The following is a 22,863-nucleotide window of genomic DNA, read 5'->3' on the forward strand; positions in this document are numbered from 1 at the left end:
GTGTTCTGATATTTGCATTGATAACAGATGTGCAATGTATGAGACTGATCATCTCATTTTCCATGGTGTTGACTCTGGAATCCCTAGGAACACATGATGTTAACCTTGTATGTATTTCCTGTGCCATCTCCTCACAGCATAGAATTCCCATTCATGCAAGTGTTATGCAAGAGAGGAATATTTTGACTCTTTGGGCTAGAAAATGAACATACTGAGCATGAGGAGTATCTTGATGGGCTTCTGCTAGCTAAACACATTACTTTGCCTTGAAGTTACCGTGGCAGTGCTGAGAAACACCTGCATAAAAAATAACTCTCCTGTTTTCAGTGCCATTTCATTGTAGAGGAAAATAAAAGGAGTTTTAAAAACAGTTTCTCCACCACTGAAAATCTAAAAGGAATTTAATTTTTATTTTCAGTAGAAGGAAATAACCAAGAAAAAAAGTTTCACAGAAGTTACTATGTTTGTATCTAAAATGTAGTTAATTATCCATCCTATGGGATGCAACTACTCCTGTGGATAGAGAGATACGAGATCAAAAGCATTACAAAGGAAAAAAAGCTTTCTAACAGCTTTCCAAAACTGGCAGTGAAGAGGAGCTTTCCCATCCTTGCTTTTGCAGCAACAACCACTTCACACCTAGGGAACTGTAAAATTGTTCGGGTTTTAGATTAATAGAGCTGTAACTTGACTGATGTATAAGCTGTTCTTTGTTCTCAGTCACTGTTCAGTGTAGAAACTCTCCTTCAGTGCAATGCTTTTCACCTTTCTTGGGCAACTTTAGCTGAAGTAACACATGCATGCTCACACACAATGTATGATTTAGAAATAACTTTGCTCTGATTCTAAAGATGTAGCATAGATTAGTGAAGTTTAACATCATCTTTCTTTTATTATGATTTAAAGGTGCTGTCAGTTTGTAGGAAATATTTAAAATTTAATTTTGAGATTTATTAGTTCAAATGTTGTAGTGTTTGTCAGTGTATTTCAGGTTGGATATTTTTAGTGTATAAAGCAAAGAGAATTTGAGGACTTGGATTTCTGTGTTTACATAAGCTTCTGTACTAATGAGTAGAACATCCTCAAATGGATGCACTGACAGGAGGGATTTGGCAGGCAGGCTCAAAGCCACTGATGCTATTTGCTCCAGGCATGGAACTCTGCCCATAACAATGAGGCGAGAACTTTATATGAAAAGGGAGGGGGGAAAAAAAGCAAAGTATGGATCAGAGACAGAAGAAAAGAGCTGTCTGAGCCAAGGACATGCTGCTTCTTCCTTAATGGCACTAATATTCAAGATTTGTGTATTTGGCAGTGCTTACAGTTCTTGGTCAGAAATCTTAGAGGCTTAATGCTGTTGCCTTTATGTGAGATGTCTAACACCACTTGAGGTACCTCACCTGATTTCCAGAAGACCTTGTGTCTCTCAGATGTCATCATTTCATCTTGCTGGGCTGTGAAGAGGTCTCACACCCAGGTGCATCTTAACAGGTGTCACAGATGTCCATGTTTAAGAAAACTAAATGAAGTTGTTATCTGTGCATCTGGAGAATTAAACTGGGAGGAAAACAAGTTTATGTCCGCACATGTTTAAAAAAAACCAAACCAAACCAACAAACCAAACACCCCTCAAATCCCTAAAGCATTTCTCTATTTTGCTGGATTAAAAATTCAGCAGAAGCAACCTTTCAAAAGAACATTAGGACCTTTTCGCTAATATTGATGTGGTGGAAAAATAAGTAAATTCCTTAAAGAGAAAAGCAAAGAGTTCAGGACAGAGTAAACCCCTCCTGTAACAAACAACCAGACAACAACACCAAAAAAATCTCCAAAATTCAAACAAACAACAAAATCCCCAACCACAAAACCCCAAACCGCCTCCAAATCTAAAAATTTAAACTAGTTAAAGTTAATGCCAAACCCTTTTATGTTACAGTTGATGTGTGTTATATTCCAGGGAGAGCAATGCAGGTTTAGAAAGCTGCTTTCACGGTCCTCACTGGGAAACAGAAGGCAAGCAACCTTATTCTCCTGGGAATAAGGAGATTTTCTTACCAGCCTGATGCCTTCTACTCATAATGCTTAGTTGGAGAAAGTTATGGAATGATATGAGTAACCTTATGAAAAGATTTAAATTTGCTTTTAATTTGGTGTTAGGAAATTAGTTTCTTGGGTATGTGTTAGATAAAAAAACTGGGACCCCTCCCCAGAATCCACCTCCCTTTCCTCCTCAGTCAGCCTGCTTTGAGGTCCTCCCACAAACGTGAGAAAGTTCTCTCTTTTTGGCCTGCTGGTTTGGCACTTCCCTGAATGTGGGGAATTCATCCCTTGCAACTCTCAGGCATGCAGCCCAGTTTGTAGATGGACAGTTTGACTGGCTGCTTTTTGGCAGAGGAAATTAGATCTTAACCAGGCATTTTGCATATAAATTAATGGGGTGATTTGGGTTCTTTGGGTTTGTGTTGGTTTTGTTGTCTTGGTTTTTTTTGGGTTTTTCGTTTTTTTTTTTCGTGTGTGTTTTTTCTTTTAAAGGAACTGAAGCAACAAGATGAAAAAGCTCCCAGGAGCTTACTTGCCTATTGTGAGTATTTGGCAGGTGTATATAAAGACTTGAGGAATTAACCTTTTTTTTTTTTTTTTTTTTTGGAAGTATATGCAGTTTGGGGAAAAGAGTGAGTAGGAGGTATATGTGATACAAGAAATTGAGCTCGAGAGAGAGGAGATAAATTATTCATCTTCCATTTGTATTTTGCATGAGAAAATAATATATGCTTAATAACCAATTTCCAGTGACAGTAAAATAACATTGCCTAGTGAGGATTCTGGCAAAATGACAGAGGGGAGGTAGATTTCTTTCACCACATCTGCATCTTGTGATGAAAAACACTGGATAGAGTGGGTGAATAATTACTCGTGCAGTGAATGATGGCATCTGCAGAGAGCCAAAAATTTGCTGACTGAATGTTGCTTTTATAGAAATTCATGTTTTGCAGAATTAAAAACTGTTTTGCTGCATGTTGCTATGGATAATTTGCTCAAATGTGGAAGGAAACATTTCCTCTCTGCCTTCCTACCTCTTTTTCTTTCCTGAAAGTGGGGTATGCTAAAATATATCAGATGGCTAAAAGGAGATATGAGGAGGATATGCAGCGAAAAGGATGTGATTCCTGATGCTTATGGAGCACAAAGGCCTGCATTCATAAATAGTCTTAGAGTATCTCTGTTTTAGCATCAAGATACATCTTTTGTCACCTTCAAAATGTAACCAAAATATATTGACAGTGGATGTGAATTGTGCTTTTTAAAGCTTTTTTTGTATAGTATTTCCTTTTATAAAGCTGGCATAATTTAGTGGCTAAAGTTATTGTGTCTTCTGTTCTAATTGCTAATTGTTCAACAAAATAGAAAATGCATAGAATCAGACATTACGTATAAGGAAATGTTTGGCACTTCTGTTTAATGCTGAAAAGAAAAAGATAGGTAATAGAGAATAACAGTTTCCTGGGCCTAAATATGCTTTCATGTTAGGAATAGAAGTACATTCTCTTCATAAGCAAAATAGGAGGAGGGTAAATAAGTATATGTAGTTGGGATTATTTTTTTTTCTTTAATACAGCTGGTGGAAAAGTTTAGCTATTCAAAGAAGAATATTGAAGCTAACAGTAATATTTATAGTAATTTCTATACAACTTTCAGGGACTGCTACAAAAAAATGAGAATCTCTCCAGGTGATTCCAGGTCTCTCCAGGTGACTACAGGGGGAGTTCTGAATCAGAGTGTAGGCTTTTGAAATAATGTAACAGTTAACTGCATTGTCAATCTATGTTATCTTTGATCAGTGTATTAATGATAATCATGCTTCTGCCCTCCCCTCCATTTGTGTATTAGGATGTATCTGAGCATTTGTTTCAGATTATTGGTTGAAGGTTTTTTTCTTCCTCCAATTTGCTTGATTTCGTAGGTGTAATTAGCTCCATGGCAAGAAGTCATACCTTGACCCTGGCTAAATACTCAAGTCAATTAATATCACAGGGAATCACAGAGTCACAGAATAGTCATGGTTGGGAAGGACCTCTGAGATCACAGGGTCCCACCATACACACACAGAAGCAAAAAAAAAAACCCCTACAATCTTGGTCACTAGAGCATGCCATGAAGTCCCATGAAGTGCTGCAATGATACAAAAAACAGTTTTCTCTGCAGCTTTGACTTTGTCCCAGAGTGTTTAGTGGGTTATTTTTTTGTTTGTTTGTTTTGGGGTGTTTTGGTTTTTTGGGTTTTTTTTTGTTTGTTTGTTTGGGTTTTTTTTGCTCTTGAAATCTTGTGTAGTTTTTTATGCCACATAGAGTGTTAATGTTTAGCATCCTATATGAATCTCATATGACACTGAGGTCATGAGCAGAATGTAGCTGAAACATTTAGCAACTTCTGGCAGAGAGGAAGCTGTCTCTGCTCATTAATATCTACAGTAGCTAGTTATTATCTTTGACCTTTGACTCTTTAAAAAGACACTGCCAGAGGAAAAGATTCTCTATCATTCAAATACATTAGTATTTCATTTACCAGTTGTAATTTAGAGTAACTTTTTGCTGATTACTTCAGTCAAGAATGTGCAGATGTGTCCATGTTTGTATTCTGTAATTAAAAAAAAGCTGTGAATTGATATTCCATAGGGGAATAATAGAAATTTTTTAAATGACAGGTGAATTTGTGTTTGTTTGGGATTACTCTATTTTGAGACCTGTGGCTTTTAGAATTCTAATTTGAAGGACTAGTTCAGAAGGTATAGGGAGCAGGTAGACAGAAATATCATAGTAATCCCATCCTAAGAAAAACATCAGTTAACTAGGAAGAAAAAACACACGTTTTTACTGTTTACATGGACTGTCACATGTAAATCCCAGAACAGATGTCAGAATAATTCAGGAGATGAAAGCACAGCTACATCTGAGTCTTCCAGTGTCTGTATTGAGAAATACCTGCCATAGCTGGAAAACTTTGAAAGCTTGTGACTTATCAGTATGTCTGGAAGTCAAATTTTACAAAAGAATAACTAATGATACTTATGTTAGGAGATGTAGAATATCTGTACATTAAAATTTATAAGTTTTAATTTTTTTCTAATTTGTAAATTTTATTTCTAAGCTAAAGACTCATCACATGTAAATTGTCTGTGTATGTGTATTCATATATCCATTCATTTTTAACCTATGTAACTTTTTATGTCTAAGTAGGTGTTAAATAATCAACTGTTCACAAAAGGCTCAGATATATGAAGAGATCCCTTTCTAAACATAATTTTAAATATGACACATGCAGATATTATGTTTGTGTGTGCATACGGTAGGCAGACAGGTATAGAAAACCTACTAAAAAAGCAGATTTGGTTAGAAGGAAGTGTGCAAATCAGATTTTAGTAATTACTTCCGTAAATTGTTTTGGCATCGTGCCAACTTCAAGTGCATTGCCTCAGTGGTGTTGTAAGTGCTGGGGAGAGGAAACCACACTGCAGTTTTGAAAGCTGATAGCACAGCAGGAGAAATGGTTGGTTGTGGTCGAGTGGTTGCAGGGTTGTCAAAAAACAAGCAAACGAAACCCAAATAAATAAATACTTCCCCTCAGGAAAAAAAAAAAAAAAAAAAAGCAAAACAAAAAAACCCAACAAACCCAACTCTTCCAAATTAAACCAAACCGAAGCCCACCAAAAATGACCACACCCAAGCATTACAAACCCATTATCATTCACTGAGAGCACAGTCATCACTGATCACGAGTAATTTCATCGTGGCTTTTTAGTTGTGATTTCTCAGAAATAAGATCTGTGAGCGCTAGGGAGAAGGAAAGAGTCTGTGGTTTGGTTGTGGCGTGGGATAGCAGCACCTTAGATGTGAATGCTTATCACAGGCATTTTAAAGTAACTCTTAAAATTTTCAATTTTTTCAAGAGAAAAAATCCCATTTACAGTTCGGGTATCTCACAAACTAATGGATGGCAAATTAGATCTGCTAGGTCAAAGGACAGTAGAATATACTTTCAGTCTTTTGGCCAGCTTTGTCAAGAGTTTTGCTTAGCTTGCTATTGAAATATACAATAAAGGTATCATTCTTTGAGGTAGTTAATTTTAAAATTTTAAAATTACATTTCCAAGAGTCAGAGAGCTCTGTTTTCTTCTTTTCTTCTACAAAACCCAATAATTTTGTAGCTATGGAGTATGGATTAACAGCAAGTACCTACACAGCTTCAGGCATATTGGATAAACTGGAATTTTCATCTCAAATGATGTCTTGATAAATTAGAAAATGAGCTAATGGTTGTAATTTTCATCAGGTGATAATTTCTGAACTAATTTTTGTCTCAGGCTGGTGTTGTATTTAATGTTAAAGATGGTGCCTACTGTTAATTTCTTTTAAGTCCCAATTGATGAAAGGTTTGAAATGTGTTCATAGGTTTTTACATATTTATTTAAATGTATTAAAACTAAAATAGGCTTTTTAAAAGTAGCATCTGAGTATGTGTAGTATCCAAGTACCTTTTGACAAGTAATCTGTATAAACTCTGTGGTCCACTGGAAAAAAAAATGATAAGCAATGAACAATTTTTCAAGCATTGATACCACCTAGTGGTAAAAAATATTGTTACTTGGTTACATAATATATATTCAAAAGGATATGAAGTTTGTGTTACATATAAAGAAAGGGAAATTAAACTGTGTCTTTCATAACATCTACACATGCGTAGTATGCAAAAGCTGCTTGAGAGTGTACAGCTAGAATGTTAACTGCTCAATTGCATTTCAATTGCATTAACTGCTCAATGCATTTCACTGCTCAATTCATGGAATGGTTTTGAGAGTTTTAAACATATTTACTCTGTTCCGTTTAAGAAAAGAAACTTCATTAGATGCACAACTGAATGTGGGTAACATGAACTTTGAACAAGTATAAAAAAGGTTCTTTTCTCTGTATGTATATATATCAAAAACATAGGTTTCTGGAGTTTTGTGGCTTTTTTTGTTTGTTTTGTTTGGGTTTTTTTTAAGTAAAAAAAAAAATAAAATAAAGCAATCTTCAGTAAAGTTTGAATTCAGGAAATGTTGAGGGTGTGGATATGGCTTGGGAATTCCTGGCACAGTTATTAAGGAGACTTTGCAATGAATCTGAGTTGGAAGCCTGGTCTGGGTGCAAAACTGGCCTGGCAAAATGTTGACTCAGGTCGGTTCCTAGAACTGCTTCAGAAGGTATCAGCAAAGTTCAGCCTGTGGGCACCAGGTGGAGGTGATGCAGGGAGGGAGGGAGGGGGAAAGGCTGAAGGGAGGGCTGGCTCCTGCTTCTGGAGGTGATACCAGTGCATGCCAGGCAAGAGTGACTGCAGTGTTTGTCACTTTTTGTGATGCAATCCAGCAAGATCAGATAATGGAAACTATTGTAAGTAAAATACTGCCCCCCAGATGTAAAACTTCAGCCACTTCAGTTATGGTACTCTATGGAACCATCTTTCATTTCTGGGAAGTGTAGAGTTTTGCATTTGGGGAAGAACAACACGATGTCCCAGTATAGGTTGGGGGCTGACCTGCTGGAGAGCAGTGTAGGTGAAAGAGACCTGGGGGTCCTGGTAGACAAGAAGATGACCATGAGCCAGCAATGTGCCCTTGTGGCCAAGAAGGCCAATGGCATCCTGGGGTGCATTAGAAAGGGTGTGGTTAGTAGGTCAAGAGAGGTTCTCCTCCCCTTCTATTCTGCATTGGTGAGGCCGCACCTGGAGTATTGTGTCCAGTTCTGGGCCCCTCAGTTCAAGAAGGACAGGGAAGTGCTTGAAAGAGTCCAGCGCAGAGCTACTAAGATGATTAAGGGAGTGGAGCATCTCCCTTATGAGGAAAGGCTGAGGGAGCTGGGTCTCTTTAGTTTGGAGAAAAGGAGACTGAGAGGTGACCTCATCAATGTTTTCAAATATGTAAGGGGTGAGTGTCAGGGAGATGGAGTTAGGCTTTTCTCTATGGTGACCAGTGATAGGACAAGGGGTAATGGGTGTAAATTGGAGCATAGGAGGTTCAAGTTGAATATCAGAAAGAATTTTTTTACTGTAAGGGTGACAGAGCCCTGGAACAGGCTGCCCAGGGGGGTTGTGGAGTCTCCTTCACTGGAGACATTCAAAACCCCCCTGGACACGTTCCTAGGCGATGTACTCTAGGGGGCCCTGCTCTGGCAGGGGGGGTTGGACTAGATGATCTTTCGAGGTCCCTTCCAACCCCTAGGATTCTATGATTCTATGATTCTATGATTCTTATCTCCAGCTGATTTAGGTCCAGTATAAAAGTTAGGTTTATCCTTGTAACATCTGTAATGTGACTAACATGTAAGACAGAAATGTAGCTAATGCTGACTTACTTATGCAGACTGTTTTGGTTTTCCCTTTTCATTTGTAGGTACTTGTTTCACAGTGGCAATCCAGAGCATCCAGGAGATATACTTCTAAACACAACTGTGGAAGTTTTGCCTTTCCAGGTATGAATTTGTTGATATGTTTTTTTCAATTATAGGATAAAAGCAAATCCTCCAAGTTTTCTTGACTTTTTTTAACAGGGTGAAGAAGACATGAGTGGTTCTTCTTTTAACTGAGGATTTTTGTGATCCTGATGCTCTCGTACTTTTAATTTTCTTAATTGTTCATTCAGTTGTTCATTCAGAATGTGGTCTGCTACAAGTGTTGTTGGCAATTTGGGGGTGAACAAGCTCATTTTCTTCCTATTCACTGATACTATTTTTAAAAAAACCAAACAAAACCCAAACCAAAACAACAAACTATCTTCCTGCTCTGTTGTGTTTTGAAAAATGGGAAAGCTAAGTCAATCTGCTTTTTGACTTAATAAAAAAAGTCTTAGTTCAGGAATTAACACACATCGAAACATTACTAGATACTGAAATATCTGGAGTCTTAAACTGAATGTGTTCCTTCTTCCTGAGTACTGATTTTTTTTTTCCATAAATCAATCTGAATCTTATCTCAAGAGGACACTACACAATCTATATTGTATTTTTTCTTAAAGTCAAATGATATTGGCTCTTTTTGTCAATTAGATATTGTAGCTAACCATTTTTATCACAACATTCCATGAAAAGATTAAAGTATTTCCTCAGATAGGCCTATTTGTTTTGGTATTAAAAAAGCAAAGTATTTCTATTTTCTATTATACACCTGATGTAGGGATCTTGAAATCTGTGTCTAAATTACTATACACTAAATCTCTTTTTTAAGTAAATTATCACTGAGTTTTGAGGTTTTTTCTCCATTCTTGCAGTCTGTTTCCTGGGAATGAGCAAAAATAGGAAACTCTGACCACTCCCACCCCTAAAAAGAAGTTTGATTCTAATTACACAAAATGATATGTGGGATATTGTATCATAAGTTTTATGGGCTTTGTTTGTAAAGACTTTTAGAATTACATCAACAAAAAAACCCAGCAGTAGCCCTCACTTAATCTGAGCCTGAGATGCCACAGGAATGCACAAGATGAGAAGAATTATGCACCAGGCACCTATTTTTTTGCTATGCTGAGCTGTGACATGTCTCCCAAACTGGAGCATCTCTTAAGGAAGTAATGCTACTGAGCTTCTCTTGCTTTTTACACAATTTGTGGAAAGGTAAACAGGAAATTCTGCAAAATTTCCTGGCCCATTCCTAATCCATTGGTGTCAGCAAAAAATATCACCAGTATGAGGATAGCAGCTTAAAGAATGATGGCTACTCTCCTGAGGAACTATTTCTTTGCCATAGACTTCAGTCAAGCTGGAAGCCCATTCAAGTATTTTAACCCTGATTCTCCCTAAGCAGAATTCAGAAAAAAAACTCCAAAACCAACCACAGTGCCCACAAACTGGATTTATCTGAAATTCAAACCACACACTCAATAAACCCCCCAAATCTCTCAAAACAAACAAACAAAAAATCGAAACCAATCTCTCCCCTTCAAAAAAACCCAACCCCTCCCACTTCTTCATCAGCCTCTCATACAAGTAGAAATTTAAAAAACAAAAAAAACCAAACAAAAAAACCCAAAACCCAAACCAAAACAAAAAACCAAAGGGATCTAATTTCCTATTTTGTCAGCCATTTTTAATGGATTCCTAGGAAATTTGTACAGTATGTCTTTTAGTGTTGGGTCATATGATTCTGGTTGTAATTTTCCTCCTGCTGTTACTTTGGCCTATGATTTAATTTTTCTGTGCTTATTGAAGAATCTTTTTGATATCTGTGCCATTTTAGTGAGGCAGTGACAATTGCAGTGCTTCCTTTGTTGGTCTGATGGATTTTCATCAAATTCTTACATGAAAAATAAGCTGTAAGTTTCATTTCTCCTAAGAGAAATCTGCTTCACCCTAGGAAAAGAAGGGAAGATACTGCCTTTGCTTTTCTTCTGCTTTGTGCCAGTATCTGTTTTGTATTCTGTTCACATGGAAGTTACCATGAGAGTAATGTGGGACACTTTTTTTCTACTTTGAAGCCAAATACTGTTTAGTTCTGGAACACTGCTGCTTTTTTTTTATTGTGTTGGCTTGTCTAAGGTTATAAATAACTACTCTAGGTTGGTTCATCATTATTTAGAAAAGATGGATGCTGAATATATAAAAAGAGTTGACGCAGATTTGTCTTTCCCTTACAAAGTTATATGTCAAAATAAATGATCTAACTTTATTCTTTGTTGTTCTAGAATGAAGAGCTGGTATTAAGCAAAGAAACCAAAGACAAACGCTTAGAGGATGGTTACTTCAGGATAGGTATGGCACAGTGGAAAGAAATGTGCATTGCTACCATTGCTACAGTTAAGATTTTCTCATTAGAACCAAAATAAACCTTTAACTGGGTTTTGATCATTCAGTTTGGGTACATGACCATGTAAGCTTTACATAATTTTGTTTCCAATATTTCTGTTCTGAGGCTGATGTACTGAATGCAGATCTAGTGTGGCTCTTGGTTGTAGTGCAGCTGCATCCAACTTCTCTGCCAGGATCCATCACCTGGATTATTGTAGAGTCATTTCCAGGCTGTATAAGATCACAACTACCCTGTGAGTGCACAAATGCCTCTGTGTGACCTGTTGTGCTTGGCCTGGATTGAACACACCCTGTGGACACTCAGCTGTCTCCTCATGGGGTGTGACTGGCATTTCCATAGCCAAAAGGCTGTTGAGGGAGGTGCCAGGATACCTGTTGTTAAGGAAGAGAAATTTTACTTGGGGATTTTATGTAGCTTTCTGGACATAGGTTGGGCATCCCTGGTATAATGAAAGCAAGCTTTTGTGTTGTGATGAATCACAGTTTCTGTGTATATGTTTTAAATGTAAAGTCCAACTGGTCTATTAAATTGGATTCTAATTCATCCTAATGTAATTGAAGATCTTTTCAAAAGAAATACATTAAGCATGAATGATATTCCTTGTCCTTAATCCTGCTTGAAAACACATAAGCTAGGAGCTTCATAGAGTCATGGTACCATCATTGTGGTTGGAAAGGACCTTCAAGACCATCAAGTCCAATGATCAGTCCTACACCACCTTAACCACTAAATCATTTCCCAAAGAGCCATGTCTACCTGTTTTTGTATACCCCTGGGGATGGCAACCCCACCACCTCCCAGGGCAACCTGTTCCAATGCTTTACCACTCTCTCTGTGAAGAAATTTTTCCTAATATCCAATCTGAAACTCCTCTGGTGCAACAAGAACCCACTTCCTCTTGTCCTACTAGGGAGTCACTAGGGAGAAGAGAGTAACACCCACCTCACTGCAAGCTCCTTTCAGGGAGTTGTAGAGAGCAATAAGGTCTCCCCTCAGCCTCCTCTTCTCCAGACTGAACAGCACCAGTTCCTTCAGCCTCTCCTCGTAAGCAGATCTGTTCCTCATAAGACGTCTTCTTGTTTAGTTATTAAATGAAAATCTGTACCCACATCTTCCAAGAGTTTGAGGTGCTTATACCCTGAGATAGTTTCCACAGCTCTTATTCTTCCACGTAATCCTGTTCAGATTGCTCCATGTAACCCTGTTCAGATTGCTGTGCTCTGGTGGTAAACCCAATTTGGTTTGCTGCTGCAAAGCTGAATCTGAAACTAAAAATCACTGTCTGCTTTTTATTTCAGGAATGATACCAGTCAGTCCCATAGCCTCCAAAAATAGGTTTCACAGATAAATTGTGATATTACAGGTGCATTTTTGTGGATGCAGATTTTGTACTCAGTTTGTTGAACTGGAGCTAACTGAAGATACACTTTTTTGCTTCTTTTGCAGGGAAATTTGAAAACGGTGTAGCTGAAGGAACGGTTGACCCCAGCCTAAACCCTATTTCATCATTCCGGCTGTCAGTGATACAAAATTCAGCAGTATGGGCAATTCTGAATGAGGTGAGAGGTGGTACAACCTTATAAAAATCTGGCAAATGTTGATTTCTTGATTCTGTCAGTATGTTGAAGCTCAGTTTTTGCTATCGGTGAAAACAGTTACCTCTTTTTACTGAGAAATGTAATACTCTAAAACATGACTTCTTTTTTCTGGTTCTCTATTTCAGATTCATATTAAAAAAATTACAAACTGATTATGGAAATCTGCTTTGAGGAAACAGAATCCTTGAAAACTCTTCGTATAAAATCTGACATTCTTAGCAAGTCTCAAATTGAAAATACTGAGCATGCACCTTATTCCAAATTTCTTTCATTTTCACTTGAACTCTACCTCTCGTGAAATCTACTGTAGATGAGAAGATTGTATTTACCCCTTCTTATCTGATCCATCCAGAAACTGATGCTCCATGCTGATAACATTCATCTGAGGTCTACGTTGTCCTCCACTTTAATGTGACTCTACCACCTTACGGTTACAGAACCTTGCTACACTTAACCTGTACTATTTTGATAGTATAGTAATATAGAGAAGTTGTACATATTGTTACATTCCTTGAAGAAAAACAAAAAATATAATTATTGTTAAATATGTTTTATGAAGGGGGTGCTTTGGGAATTCCATTTATTTTCTATAACAAGAACCCTCTTTTATAGACTGTCAGGGATATATATTAAAAATGTTAGGGATATTTAATTTATTAAAATAATTTGAAAAGTACATATTTTTATGCAGTAAAATTTTAAATTGATATAGTTTTTTTTATGAATTCTCTAGTTTAAGTTATCTTTCTACATTTTTCTTTGGAGATGCAAACATAAATTAATACCATATTTCAAGTATACTGCCATGTTTAAAAAAAAAAAAAAAGAAGATTAAGTTTCTAAATTACGTGATTTTGTACACAGAATATGAATGATGTTCAGAGGCATTAACAGAGCTCTGAAGAGGATTATTCTTTGGGCCTATGAAATTCCACTCTGTACAGTTTGTAGCCACATAAAAATCATGCTGAAATGTCTTGTTTCATACTATGTACTAAATCTGTAGTGAATTTGGATTTAATCCATTGCATTTTAGAAGAATTTTTTTCAATTCCAACCAGTTCTTTCTAACAATATTTGTAGGCGTTGCCTAGCCTGGACAAGTTAATTTTCTGTACTGAAAAAAAATCATTCTCCAGGTTTGCTTTGGAGTGACCAAGGTTACCTTTTATCAGAAGAATTAATGGTAATACATCTGATCTACAGAGTTCTCCTACTGAGAAGTTCTACTATTGCAGTGCTTATTTTAGATCCATTGCAATGAGTAGTTATGATTTATTTTTATTTTCTTCCATGATTCGAGAGCAAGGTTTCAGTTTAACTCCTTTATTGATCGGGGTAGTAACTAATGTTCAATAGGAACTGAATTTGGCCTCGAGTTAGTACCCTGCCTTCTCATTTCAAAGGAAACAACAGTGATCTTAAATGAATCAGAAACTCAGCCAGGAACTGAAAGTAGTTTGGATTAAATTCAGAGCACAGTTGTTGCAGTACTAATGCTGCCACTGCTCTTTGAAGTCCTGCTGAGGTGCTTATGTGTAAGGACACAAGCATGGGAAGACTGAAGTTACCCTTTTAGAAATGGTCAGGAAGAGGCAGAAATTCTTCTCTTCAGTAGGAACAAAGTGCCTGCTGAGAGGGAGGCATCTACTCTGATTTGGGGATTTTCAGCTGTGCTGTGCAACAGCCTCCTGGAACTGACATCTCAAAAGGTAGCCCAGTTTTCCCTGTGCAAAAAAAGACATCTGATATCCTCAATGCCTTTGTGGTCAGGGCACAGGTGTGCAAAACCTGCTGCAGGATCCCTGATCTAGAGTGGGAATCTTGTATTTATGCCTCCAGTATGAAAATGACTGATAGATTTGGCCTCTTTTTTGTGACATGTTCCTAAGGATCAGGAACTTAAACTCCAGCACCACAAGTGGAAAGCCATCACTGTTTTCTGCCTTGTGTGAAAATGGTGTTGTAGCTTTGACAGTTCATCAGTATTCAAGTTTAAGAGCTTTACTACTTTAGCAGACCATAGCAGTTTTGGTTTAGCTATGCTGTCTGAGGATACAGGGAAGGCAAGGTGTCTCTGTACACAAAGACCTTGTGTTTAGACTGACTGGTATAAGTTGAAGATAAGTAGAAAACTGCCAGGCAGTTGATGTTTACTTTTTTTCTGATTGCAACAGATGATGTAAATAAAATGTTACTTGGAAAGCTTGTCTTGCCCAGAGAGACTGTGGGCATAAGCTAAGCACTGGCCTCATAAATGAAGTTGATTCTTGGATTTAGGAACAGGACTTATCTTAATAGGCTCAAAATCCTGTGTGAATGACAACTGTTGTGGTGCTGTATCCCAGTTTATTATATGTATAGTGCCCTGCCATCAGATTATTGCCATGCAATGGATTTTAATCACACATTAGCAAAGGTGTTTAGGTTTTCTTCTCAGCGGTGCCTGTGAATGAATTATGCAAGTAATTGAATCTAGAGATATTTATTACAATTTAGATTGCAGAATGATGTTAGGTATTGCAATTTCTTAATGTAAGTTTTTGCTGACAGTGACTGTCAGCATTTTCCACAAGTTCAAAAGTTTACTGGTACCATTTATTTAAGAAAGCTGTGTGCTTATTCTTACACCATCACTGTTCTGGTGTTTCACAGCACTAAAGATGAACTATTGCTAATATATCTAAAACCTTTTCCACATTGATTGCAGGACTCTGATGTTACCACTGTACTCTCAAAAATGTTGACGTCGAATTTATCAAAGACAAAAAATTAAGTAGTGCTTGGTAAAATATGTGGGGTTTTTTCTAAAGATTGTTGCAATTTTATTACATTGTACTAGCAGGAGTTGGAGATGCTCTGGGCTGCTTTAACACTTTAAATGTTGCTGAGCTTATATGCTCTCTAAATGTGCCACATTAATACAAATTATGTTTTGTAGATTCAGGCAAATTCAGGAGTAATTGGATAGTCCTGCAATTCTACTTGGAAGTTTTGCTGAGAAATAGAAACAGCAGGGAAAATGGATAGAAGCTGCACCAGGGGAGGTTTAGGCTGGATGTTAGGAAAACTTTTTCCACTGAGAGGGTTGTCAGGCATTGGAATGGCCTGACCAGGGCAGTGGTGGAGTCACCATCCCTGGAGGCATTTAAGAGGCATTTGGACCTGGTCCTTAAGGACATGGTTTAGTAGTTAGATTATGGTGTTGGTCAAAGGTTGGACTGGATGATCTTGGAGGTCTCTTCCAACCTAAACATTCTGTGATTCTGTGAAATGGTTTCTGCCTAATTATCTTTGCAGGTGGCTATTTTGGGCTTTCTACCTTTCAGACTCCAATCCCGTAGTCAGCCTGAAGTGGTGCAGACCTCCTTCCTGAAATTCTGGTGAAAGAAGACTGCTTTGACCACTAGGCTCAACAGTAATTGGGCACTGCTCATGACTGGGGATAGCCCAGAGGGATGCAACTCTTACAATATTACCATAAGAGTCTCTCATCATCTTGAACCTATTACCTGATTTCATGGAGGTTTTTCCTATATAACTCAATTTCAAATTATTTTTGTTGTAGCCTTAAAATTCCCCTCTAGACCACTGAATCTTACAGTAATCAAGTCATAGAAATTGTTTCCAAATAAACTGCATTGCCCTGGAATCCTATTAGCTCCTTCTGATGGTGTTTAAGCTTCAGAAAATAGAACTTTTTTGAAACAAAAGGCATTATCAGTCTGGGCAAATGATTCTTTACTTCCTACACTGGATGCTGAACAGATTGGCTGATCTGAGTGCTGGCTTTTCTGAGCTGATCAGGATTGCTGTGGACCAAGGAAATCCAAGACTGTCAGGATAATCTTGCTTTGCTCATTCAATGGTTAGTCCTGAAAACTTTGTAAATAATGTGAACAGGATGTGATCCTAAATTAGCACTTTTTACTTTTTTTTTTAAATTTAAGAGTGTTTCTAAAGCACTGTATGAGGCTTTGTGCTCGTGTCCGCATCTCAGCCGTGTATTTGCATTGATAGAAGATATTCCTAGAGGTACCTCTGTTTTTTCTTAACTGAAAGATGGCTTAGAAAAATTGAAACAGATAAAGATATGATTTGTGGACCAATGAGACTAGACTCTTGTCAGAAACTCTTGTTGTATCACTGCTTGTGTAGCTCTTTCAAAAGCAGTTTTTAAATATCCTGACTCAGTTTAGAGCAAAGCAAGTCATACTTTGCCCATGTGCTGGAGTGCAATTGATCTTTGACAAAATTGACAAACTGTGTAACAACTTTTCGTTGTTTTTTCCCCCATGTATATTTTCCTTTCAGTCATCTGGGTTTTTTGTTGGAAATACTTGCTCTAAATGAAGTAATGTAGTAATTTGTAGTTTGCTTACAACTTGGAAAATAATATTTTCGCTCTGGATGGGAGAAAAAATTAAATCTCTTTAAAGCTTGCTCCCCTGCAATACATTAAACTCTAGGTTCTATATTTGTTCATACCAGGAAGGACGTATTCTGAAAAAGCTAAAGCAAGTAGCTGTAGCAAAGGGAAAAAAACCAAACTGTTTTAAAATAATCATTACTATCACCAGCATAATGCTAAAAGGCTATTAAACAACTGGTGTTTTCAAGCTAGCATTGATTGCTGATGTAAAAAATACACCCCGGACAGACCTGATGAAGTAGTTGTTAAGAGTGTTACTTTTCTGACCTTAGAGGTCTCTTAAGGGTTTTGCTGATTTCTGCTGTGAGCAGCTAGAAATTAAGAGTTGCTTAATTCTAATGAGAACGATGAAAACCTTCTTTCAAGGGGACAGACTTTGATATCTCTAAAGGGAAGGTACAAAGGCCCTGGGTCCTTCATTGATTTCAGTGGTGTGGCACCACAGGGCACTAAATATGAAGTATTTTTACTGTTGAACTGAGCTGGGTGATCACTGGTGCTAGGATTCCTCTTAGGGAAAGGGGGTACAGTTAGGCAGCAGCTGCCTGCAGGACAGGAGCTTGTGCTGTTAGCCAGGCTGGGAGCAGGTCCTGACTGGAATCCTTTGCCTCCTGTGGATCAGTAGTTCAGTGCTTTCTTTTTTGAAAAGGGAAGTACTTGTTGTCTGCTGAGAGGAAAACAGGATTCTCTTCAAGCCTTAACAGTGGCTGAAACACACAGTACTGTAAGATGCACTGCCAGCATATTTGGTATTTTAAGATATAGTTTTTCCTTAGAGATCAAATTCTAGTAATGAAATGTTAAGTCTTACTGTAACCAGTTTACTCGTGTTGTTTTGGAAGCTGAATCCTAGTGCTTGTGTCATACCACTCTGCTTTGGAAAGCCATCATCTTCATTTTCCTTGAAGTATTGTTTGTGACAGTCAGTTTATACTCCTGCCTTGTGGACTTTATAGCTGCAGGCATTGCCACAAGCCCACCCTGGTAGCCAAACTCAACTTGTACTGTCCTTCCATGTTCATTGACCTGCCACTCACTACTGGTGGATGTAATAATACCCACTGGACTTAGAGAGATTGGGTTTAAAAACTTGCTGCTATATTTGGAAACCTGATATGGTTCATGTTAATTGTGCCTTTCATCACTGTTTCTTCTGTGTGCCCGAGTCGTCCATGTATATTTGAAGTAGTCATTAAAATAAACCTGTTCTCAAGTTTTTTCATAAAAGAAGGGGACAGTTCTGTATCTAGAGACAGTCGTTGCTTTAGCATTGCAACACTAGGAAGACCCCTACTTTCACACACTCCCAAGGTGAGGTATTCCAGAATTACTCTTAACTAAAATGCTTTTCTGTGTCACTTAAACCCTTATAATGTAGAGCTTATGCCAGTACGTGCAAAATATCTGCAGTAAGAGTTATGCTAAATAGACTTGTTGCAGTTAAATTTAAGCTACAGAGATGTAAAAGTAACTTGTTCTTAGGAATGTACTGCAGAAGTATTTGAACAAAATTGCTAACATGTTTACTGTTGTAAATATTTTAATAAAAAAGGACACTTCAAACTTTTTTACACAATTATCTACAATAAAGAGAAATTTACAACCATTTACAAAATGTTCTTAATGTTTTCTTTACTGTTGGCGACAGCTAAGATAAATACAAAATAAAATGTTAGATGCACGGAGTCCTGGTTTTATTTCACTCTATATTTATAAAAGGAACAAAGCATCTTGGTGAAGTTCCATCCACACGCTAATGAGATCAAATAGAGCAGGATGAGAAGTGCAAAGGGATACAAAAGAACAGCTGTGTTCTTCAGAAAGGGCAATGCTGAAAAGAGAATAACGAAACAAGTAGGAAGTTGTCTGCTCTTTAAAAAGGTGCTTCTTGTAGAACAGCCTTAGGGAAAGATAGCAAGGAAAAGTTCTTCTCTGCCAGCCACCTCAGAAGGGCAGCTTTGTCGTCCCTGCCCTACCAGTCCTGCCACTGTCACCACTCCTGTCACACTGTCACCTGTATCATTACCTGGCACAGGTAATGCCCTGGGAAGCAGTTTTACCTAAAACTATAGTCTTAAATTCACTACGGAATTCTTATCCAATGAAAACATCTTGAAGTGGATTTACAGAGGGACAAGAAAAACATGTCATGCTACAGGTCTAATACAAGAAGGGAAGTTGAAGAATATTAATTATCTGGTTAAGATGACCACCCAGCTGGAAACCTGGATTGGTATTTGTCAATCAAACTTCTACCACAAAGAATTATTTTAATGCCCAGCTGAGCCACTGCTTTACAAATTAATAGACCAAGATGAAATTAATAGACTAAAAGGAGGCTTTTGTTTTCAGTCAAACAAAGAGAAGTTGCTGTGACTTACTTACCACTGTAGCCTAGGAATGTCACGTAGATGTAATAGCCAATTGCAATCAGCCATAATGTGTTTCCAACAAAATACCCAATGACAGAATCAGAGATGATGACATCTGGAAGAGACAACTGCTCTCAGCTATTTTGACAGAACACAATTTTGAAACAGAAAACACAAAATATGCTACTTACAGTTGATGAAAAACAGCTGGATAAAATGCAAAATGACTAGAAGTGGATAGAAAGCATTCAGATGAACATCGAAGGCATACCCCCACTCCACATCATAGTCTCTGTTCTGCTGCTTCACCAAGTATTTATTAGAAATGAACCTATATGAAAAGATATTTATTTGGGAATGTTACTAAGGTGAATCTAGAAAGCTGACTGGCACAATATTGGTTTGAGAGAGTAAGCCATATGTGATCCTAGTTTTCCACCCCAACTAAGTTTCTGCTATCTGGAAGAAAATGAAAAACACCAAAGCAAAACAAAAATGAAGCAAGAATTATATAGAGCAGAAATATTTTTGTTAAGAGATGTAATTATATCCCTTACATTCCATGGGCAGCTGAAATGCAATGCTGCTAATGAAGAGCCAAAACAGTTTTTTAAGTAGAGGGGTGCTACAATCTATCAATGCAGTCACAAGTTCCCAGGCAGGTGTCACTTTCTGTACACAGAAGGTAGAGGACTTCAGAAAACTGTTGGCGCATGATCAGTACCCCTCACACAGAGGTGGTTTATTTCATCTCTGCAGAAATGCTGTGCTGCAGAGACAGGCAGAGGGCAGACTGGTGCTCTTCACATCAGCCACTCCTTACTGAAAAGGAGAGCAGGAGTTCCCCAAAGTCACTGTTTGAGGGGAATCTATCCTTTTGCCAAACAGCACCGGTTTAAGATGTCACCCCTGTTACTAAGAACTCTTTTAAAGTGCTCTTGCTTCATTGTAAGTTTTCATTTTCCAGCCCTACCGTGAAGAAGTTCTTTATACATTAAAAATTCTTCCTTTGGTGCCCTCACCTTGCCATGGTGCAGAAACAGAGACCTCCTAATGGTTCAAGGTTCTCTTTTGGTGCAGGACACAGCTGTAAGATGCTGAGACCTGGGCTATCAACTGACTGGCTACTGCCTCTTCCCTTCAGGAGGTCTTTTGTCATTACAGGGAAGGACTGGCAGGGACTCCCACCAAATTAACAAAGCAAACATGCAAAATAGGACAAACACTGCTTGTAGTGGAAAAAACTGACATCTTCAGCAAGAAGCATGGCCCAACAGTATCCTCCTTACTTATAAACAACCACCCTCAGGCTGGCTTTATTTAAGCTATTCAACCAAAATAAGGAATGAAGAATATTCTCTGGTCATGAGATTTTTTTACTTGGCACTACTGCTGACCATTAACCAGCTCAAAAAAACCCAACTAAACAAAAAGAAGCTGAAATGTTCACTATAATAGACTCTGAATGTTCATCTTTTGCAGGAACTAGTAAAGAAAAAGTTGTGTTCCTTTTCAAAGTGACTTTTTTAAACAGTCATTACAACAGAACAAGATTTATAGTCAATATTTATATTTTTGCCCCAAACAGAGAACTAAGAAGCTTACAAACAGCAGGCAACTGGTAACCCAACATCAATACTGACCTCAGTTTCAGACATCACTACTCACCACATCAGAGTTGCAATCAGAAGACCAACACCTACACAGTCTATGAATACAACCCAAAGTAGAAGCTTTATTGTTTCAAAAAACCCCATGTCCAGCACAAATCCAAATCCTACAGTAGACACTAAAAGGAGAAAAAAAAACCAACTGAAGTGAACTGTGAAAAAGAAAGCATGAGATCTTATACTGATATGTTTGTGGGGTTTTTTAGTATACTGTTACAAAATCTTGAGTTTCGTCATTTTTCTCCCCAAGATTTTCAGACCAACAGCTCATTTTTTTCCACCAAACACTAGATATAATGCAGTTTATTCACAATCCAGTCCCTTTCAGACTGGAGAACACTCATCTGTACTTGGTCTTAATGATTTAACAGTGAATTTCATTGCCCTCCCCCAGCTACTTTTCTTTTTTAATTCACACCGCTTTTACAGAATATTCATTTTATAAAAGCTCTTTGTTAGTCTAAATTGTGCATATTGTGATATATACTTCTATTTCAGTTAACAGTTTTGATATTGCTAACAACAATGTGCTACAGAACAGAAGATCAGGTTGATAATTACTGAATTTAAAATTCAGCCTAAAAATTGAGGCACTCTGTTTATAGCTTAATGCTGCAATACACAGAACTCAGTAGGAGTTTTATTGTAAAAAGGTTTTTTTGTGTAACGTACAGATAAGTGTTCAGGATTTTTTACTAAAGCATTAACGTGTGGTACAGTTTTATTACTCTCTGTAAAGTTATAGGGAACTACAGAATTTGAAATAAGATAGGAAATGAATTTTAATAGGAGATTAATTCAAGACTACATAGTATATTAGTTATGCCTCCTTTGATTAAAAGTCAAATAGAAGAAAATGGCTTAACCCTTTGGTAGTTAAGGTAGGAATTAGAAAACAAAGATAATCCACTTTGGATTGGTCTTTTTTGTGTATGTGAGTGATTAGAAGAGCCATGGATGTTCATCCATAAACATTCCCTCCCTTTTATGCTGTCTATTCCCCAGCACTCACCACAGAGCCAAATACTGAGCAGCACTAAGAAAGCAGGATCGTCTCTCGCCCATTGGTCCTTTGTCTGTTTTCTGTAGTGGAAGTTCCTATAAACCCTCTGCGGGGAAGTAAACAGGTAAAGCATCTGCCAGAGCGCAAACTCAAAGTCCATCTGTCGGAAGTGGAAGAGCCTCCGCAGGTACTTGTAGCGCTTTGCTCCGGCTGTGTGCCTCGCAGCATCCCTGGGGCTCAGCGCCCCGTTGCCCTGGCTCCGGGAATTAACCGATGTGGTTGGCAGCATTGTGCTAGAGAAGGAAATTCAGAAGACGCATTCGTTTGGGCGTGTGAGGAGGACTACAACCAGCACCGCACTGATGCGGGCCGTGTCAGCGACGATGAAGCTACAAAAAACTGCGCAGAAATGCGAAGCACGCCCATTGCAGCCCGGCCTGCCACGGCCCCACGGCCACCCCGCTGGCTGCAGAGGAAGCAGCGAGTGGGCAGCCAGAAGCAGGCGAGGCTGCTTCCAGCCCCACACCCGCGGCCCCACCTCCCCAGCCTCGGGCCCAGGCTCTCTCCCCAGACTGCACCTTCTGACGAGCCGAGGTGCCCATGGCTGAGGGGCTTGGCGGGAGCCGACGAGCCGGGGCGCGGAGCCAGGGGCAGAGGGGGGCTCCCCAGTCCTCCCGCTCGCTGTTCAGCCCGCTCCAGCCCGGCACCGCGCCCCACGAACAGCCACCCCGCCCCGAGCGGGCCCGCGGCCCAGAACCCAGCCCCCTTCTCCCTCCAGTGGCCGCGTCCCACCGAGGGCCGGGGCCTCACCTGCTGCTCGGGCCCGCGGCGAGACCCCCGCCCCGCTTGCTGCCGCCACGGCCCCCCTGGCCGGCGGCCTTCCGGTAACGTCCCCAGCGCTACTGCTTCCTTCCCGGATCCGCCCCTCCTCTTCCTCCCCCGTGAACGGGAGCGGCGG

General features: G+C 38.7%; 2 protein-coding genes across 9 annotated transcripts in view; one reads left to right on the forward strand and one right to left on the reverse strand.

Moving 5' to 3' along the window:
- The window catches only part of MGAT4A (alpha-1,3-mannosyl-glycoprotein 4-beta-N-acetylglucosaminyltransferase A), an 84,865-nt gene extending 66,390 nt beyond the window's left edge, over positions 1 to 18,475 (forward strand). For 3 of the 6 annotated variants that reach the window (XM_071746121.1, XM_071746136.1, XM_071746128.1), the window contains exons 13-16: positions 8,423 to 8,501; positions 10,706 to 10,772; positions 12,277 to 12,389; positions 12,781 to 18,475. In XM_071746121.1, coding sequence (XP_071602222.1) covers positions 8,423 to 8,501; positions 10,706 to 10,772; positions 12,277 to 12,389; positions 12,781 to 12,843 — 322 coding nt within the window. In that variant the 3' untranslated portion in view covers positions 12,844 to 18,475. Of the gene's footprint in view, positions 1 to 8,422; positions 8,502 to 10,705; positions 10,773 to 12,276; positions 12,390 to 12,553 lie in introns of all 6 variants that reach the window. The other 3 variants (XM_071746146.1, XM_071746153.1, XR_011726337.1) reach the window with 3 other exon arrangements.
- On the reverse strand, positions 1,470 to 22,840 carry UNC50 (unc-50 inner nuclear membrane RNA binding protein). 3 transcript variants are annotated; one of them, XM_071746201.1, is made up of 6 exons: positions 22,716 to 22,840; positions 21,915 to 22,198; positions 20,901 to 21,021; positions 19,424 to 19,563; positions 19,246 to 19,347; positions 1,470 to 1,519 (listed from the first exon to the last, which is right to left on the reverse strand). In XM_071746201.1, the coding sequence occupies exons 2-6, from the start codon at positions 22,192 to 22,194 to the stop codon at positions 1,485 to 1,487; spliced, it is 678 nt and encodes a 225-aa protein (XP_071602302.1). In that variant the 5' UTR covers positions 22,195 to 22,198; positions 22,716 to 22,840; the 3' UTR covers positions 1,470 to 1,484. The 3 variants fall into 3 exon arrangements, with proteins under 3 accessions (XP_071602302.1, XP_071602307.1, XP_071602296.1); XM_071746206.1 differs by lacking the exon at positions 1,470 to 1,519 and adding an exon at positions 1,538 to 1,557; XM_071746195.1 differs by lacking the exon at positions 1,470 to 1,519 and adding an exon at positions 18,383 to 18,691.
- Between the last annotated feature and the right edge of the window lie 23 nt (positions 22,841 to 22,863).

Source organism: Heliangelus exortis, chromosome 1, assembly GCF_036169615.1.
Source record: "Heliangelus exortis chromosome 1, bHelExo1.hap1, whole genome shotgun sequence".
In the NCBI taxonomy this organism is placed as follows: domain Eukaryota; kingdom Metazoa; phylum Chordata; class Aves; order Apodiformes; family Trochilidae; genus Heliangelus; species Heliangelus exortis.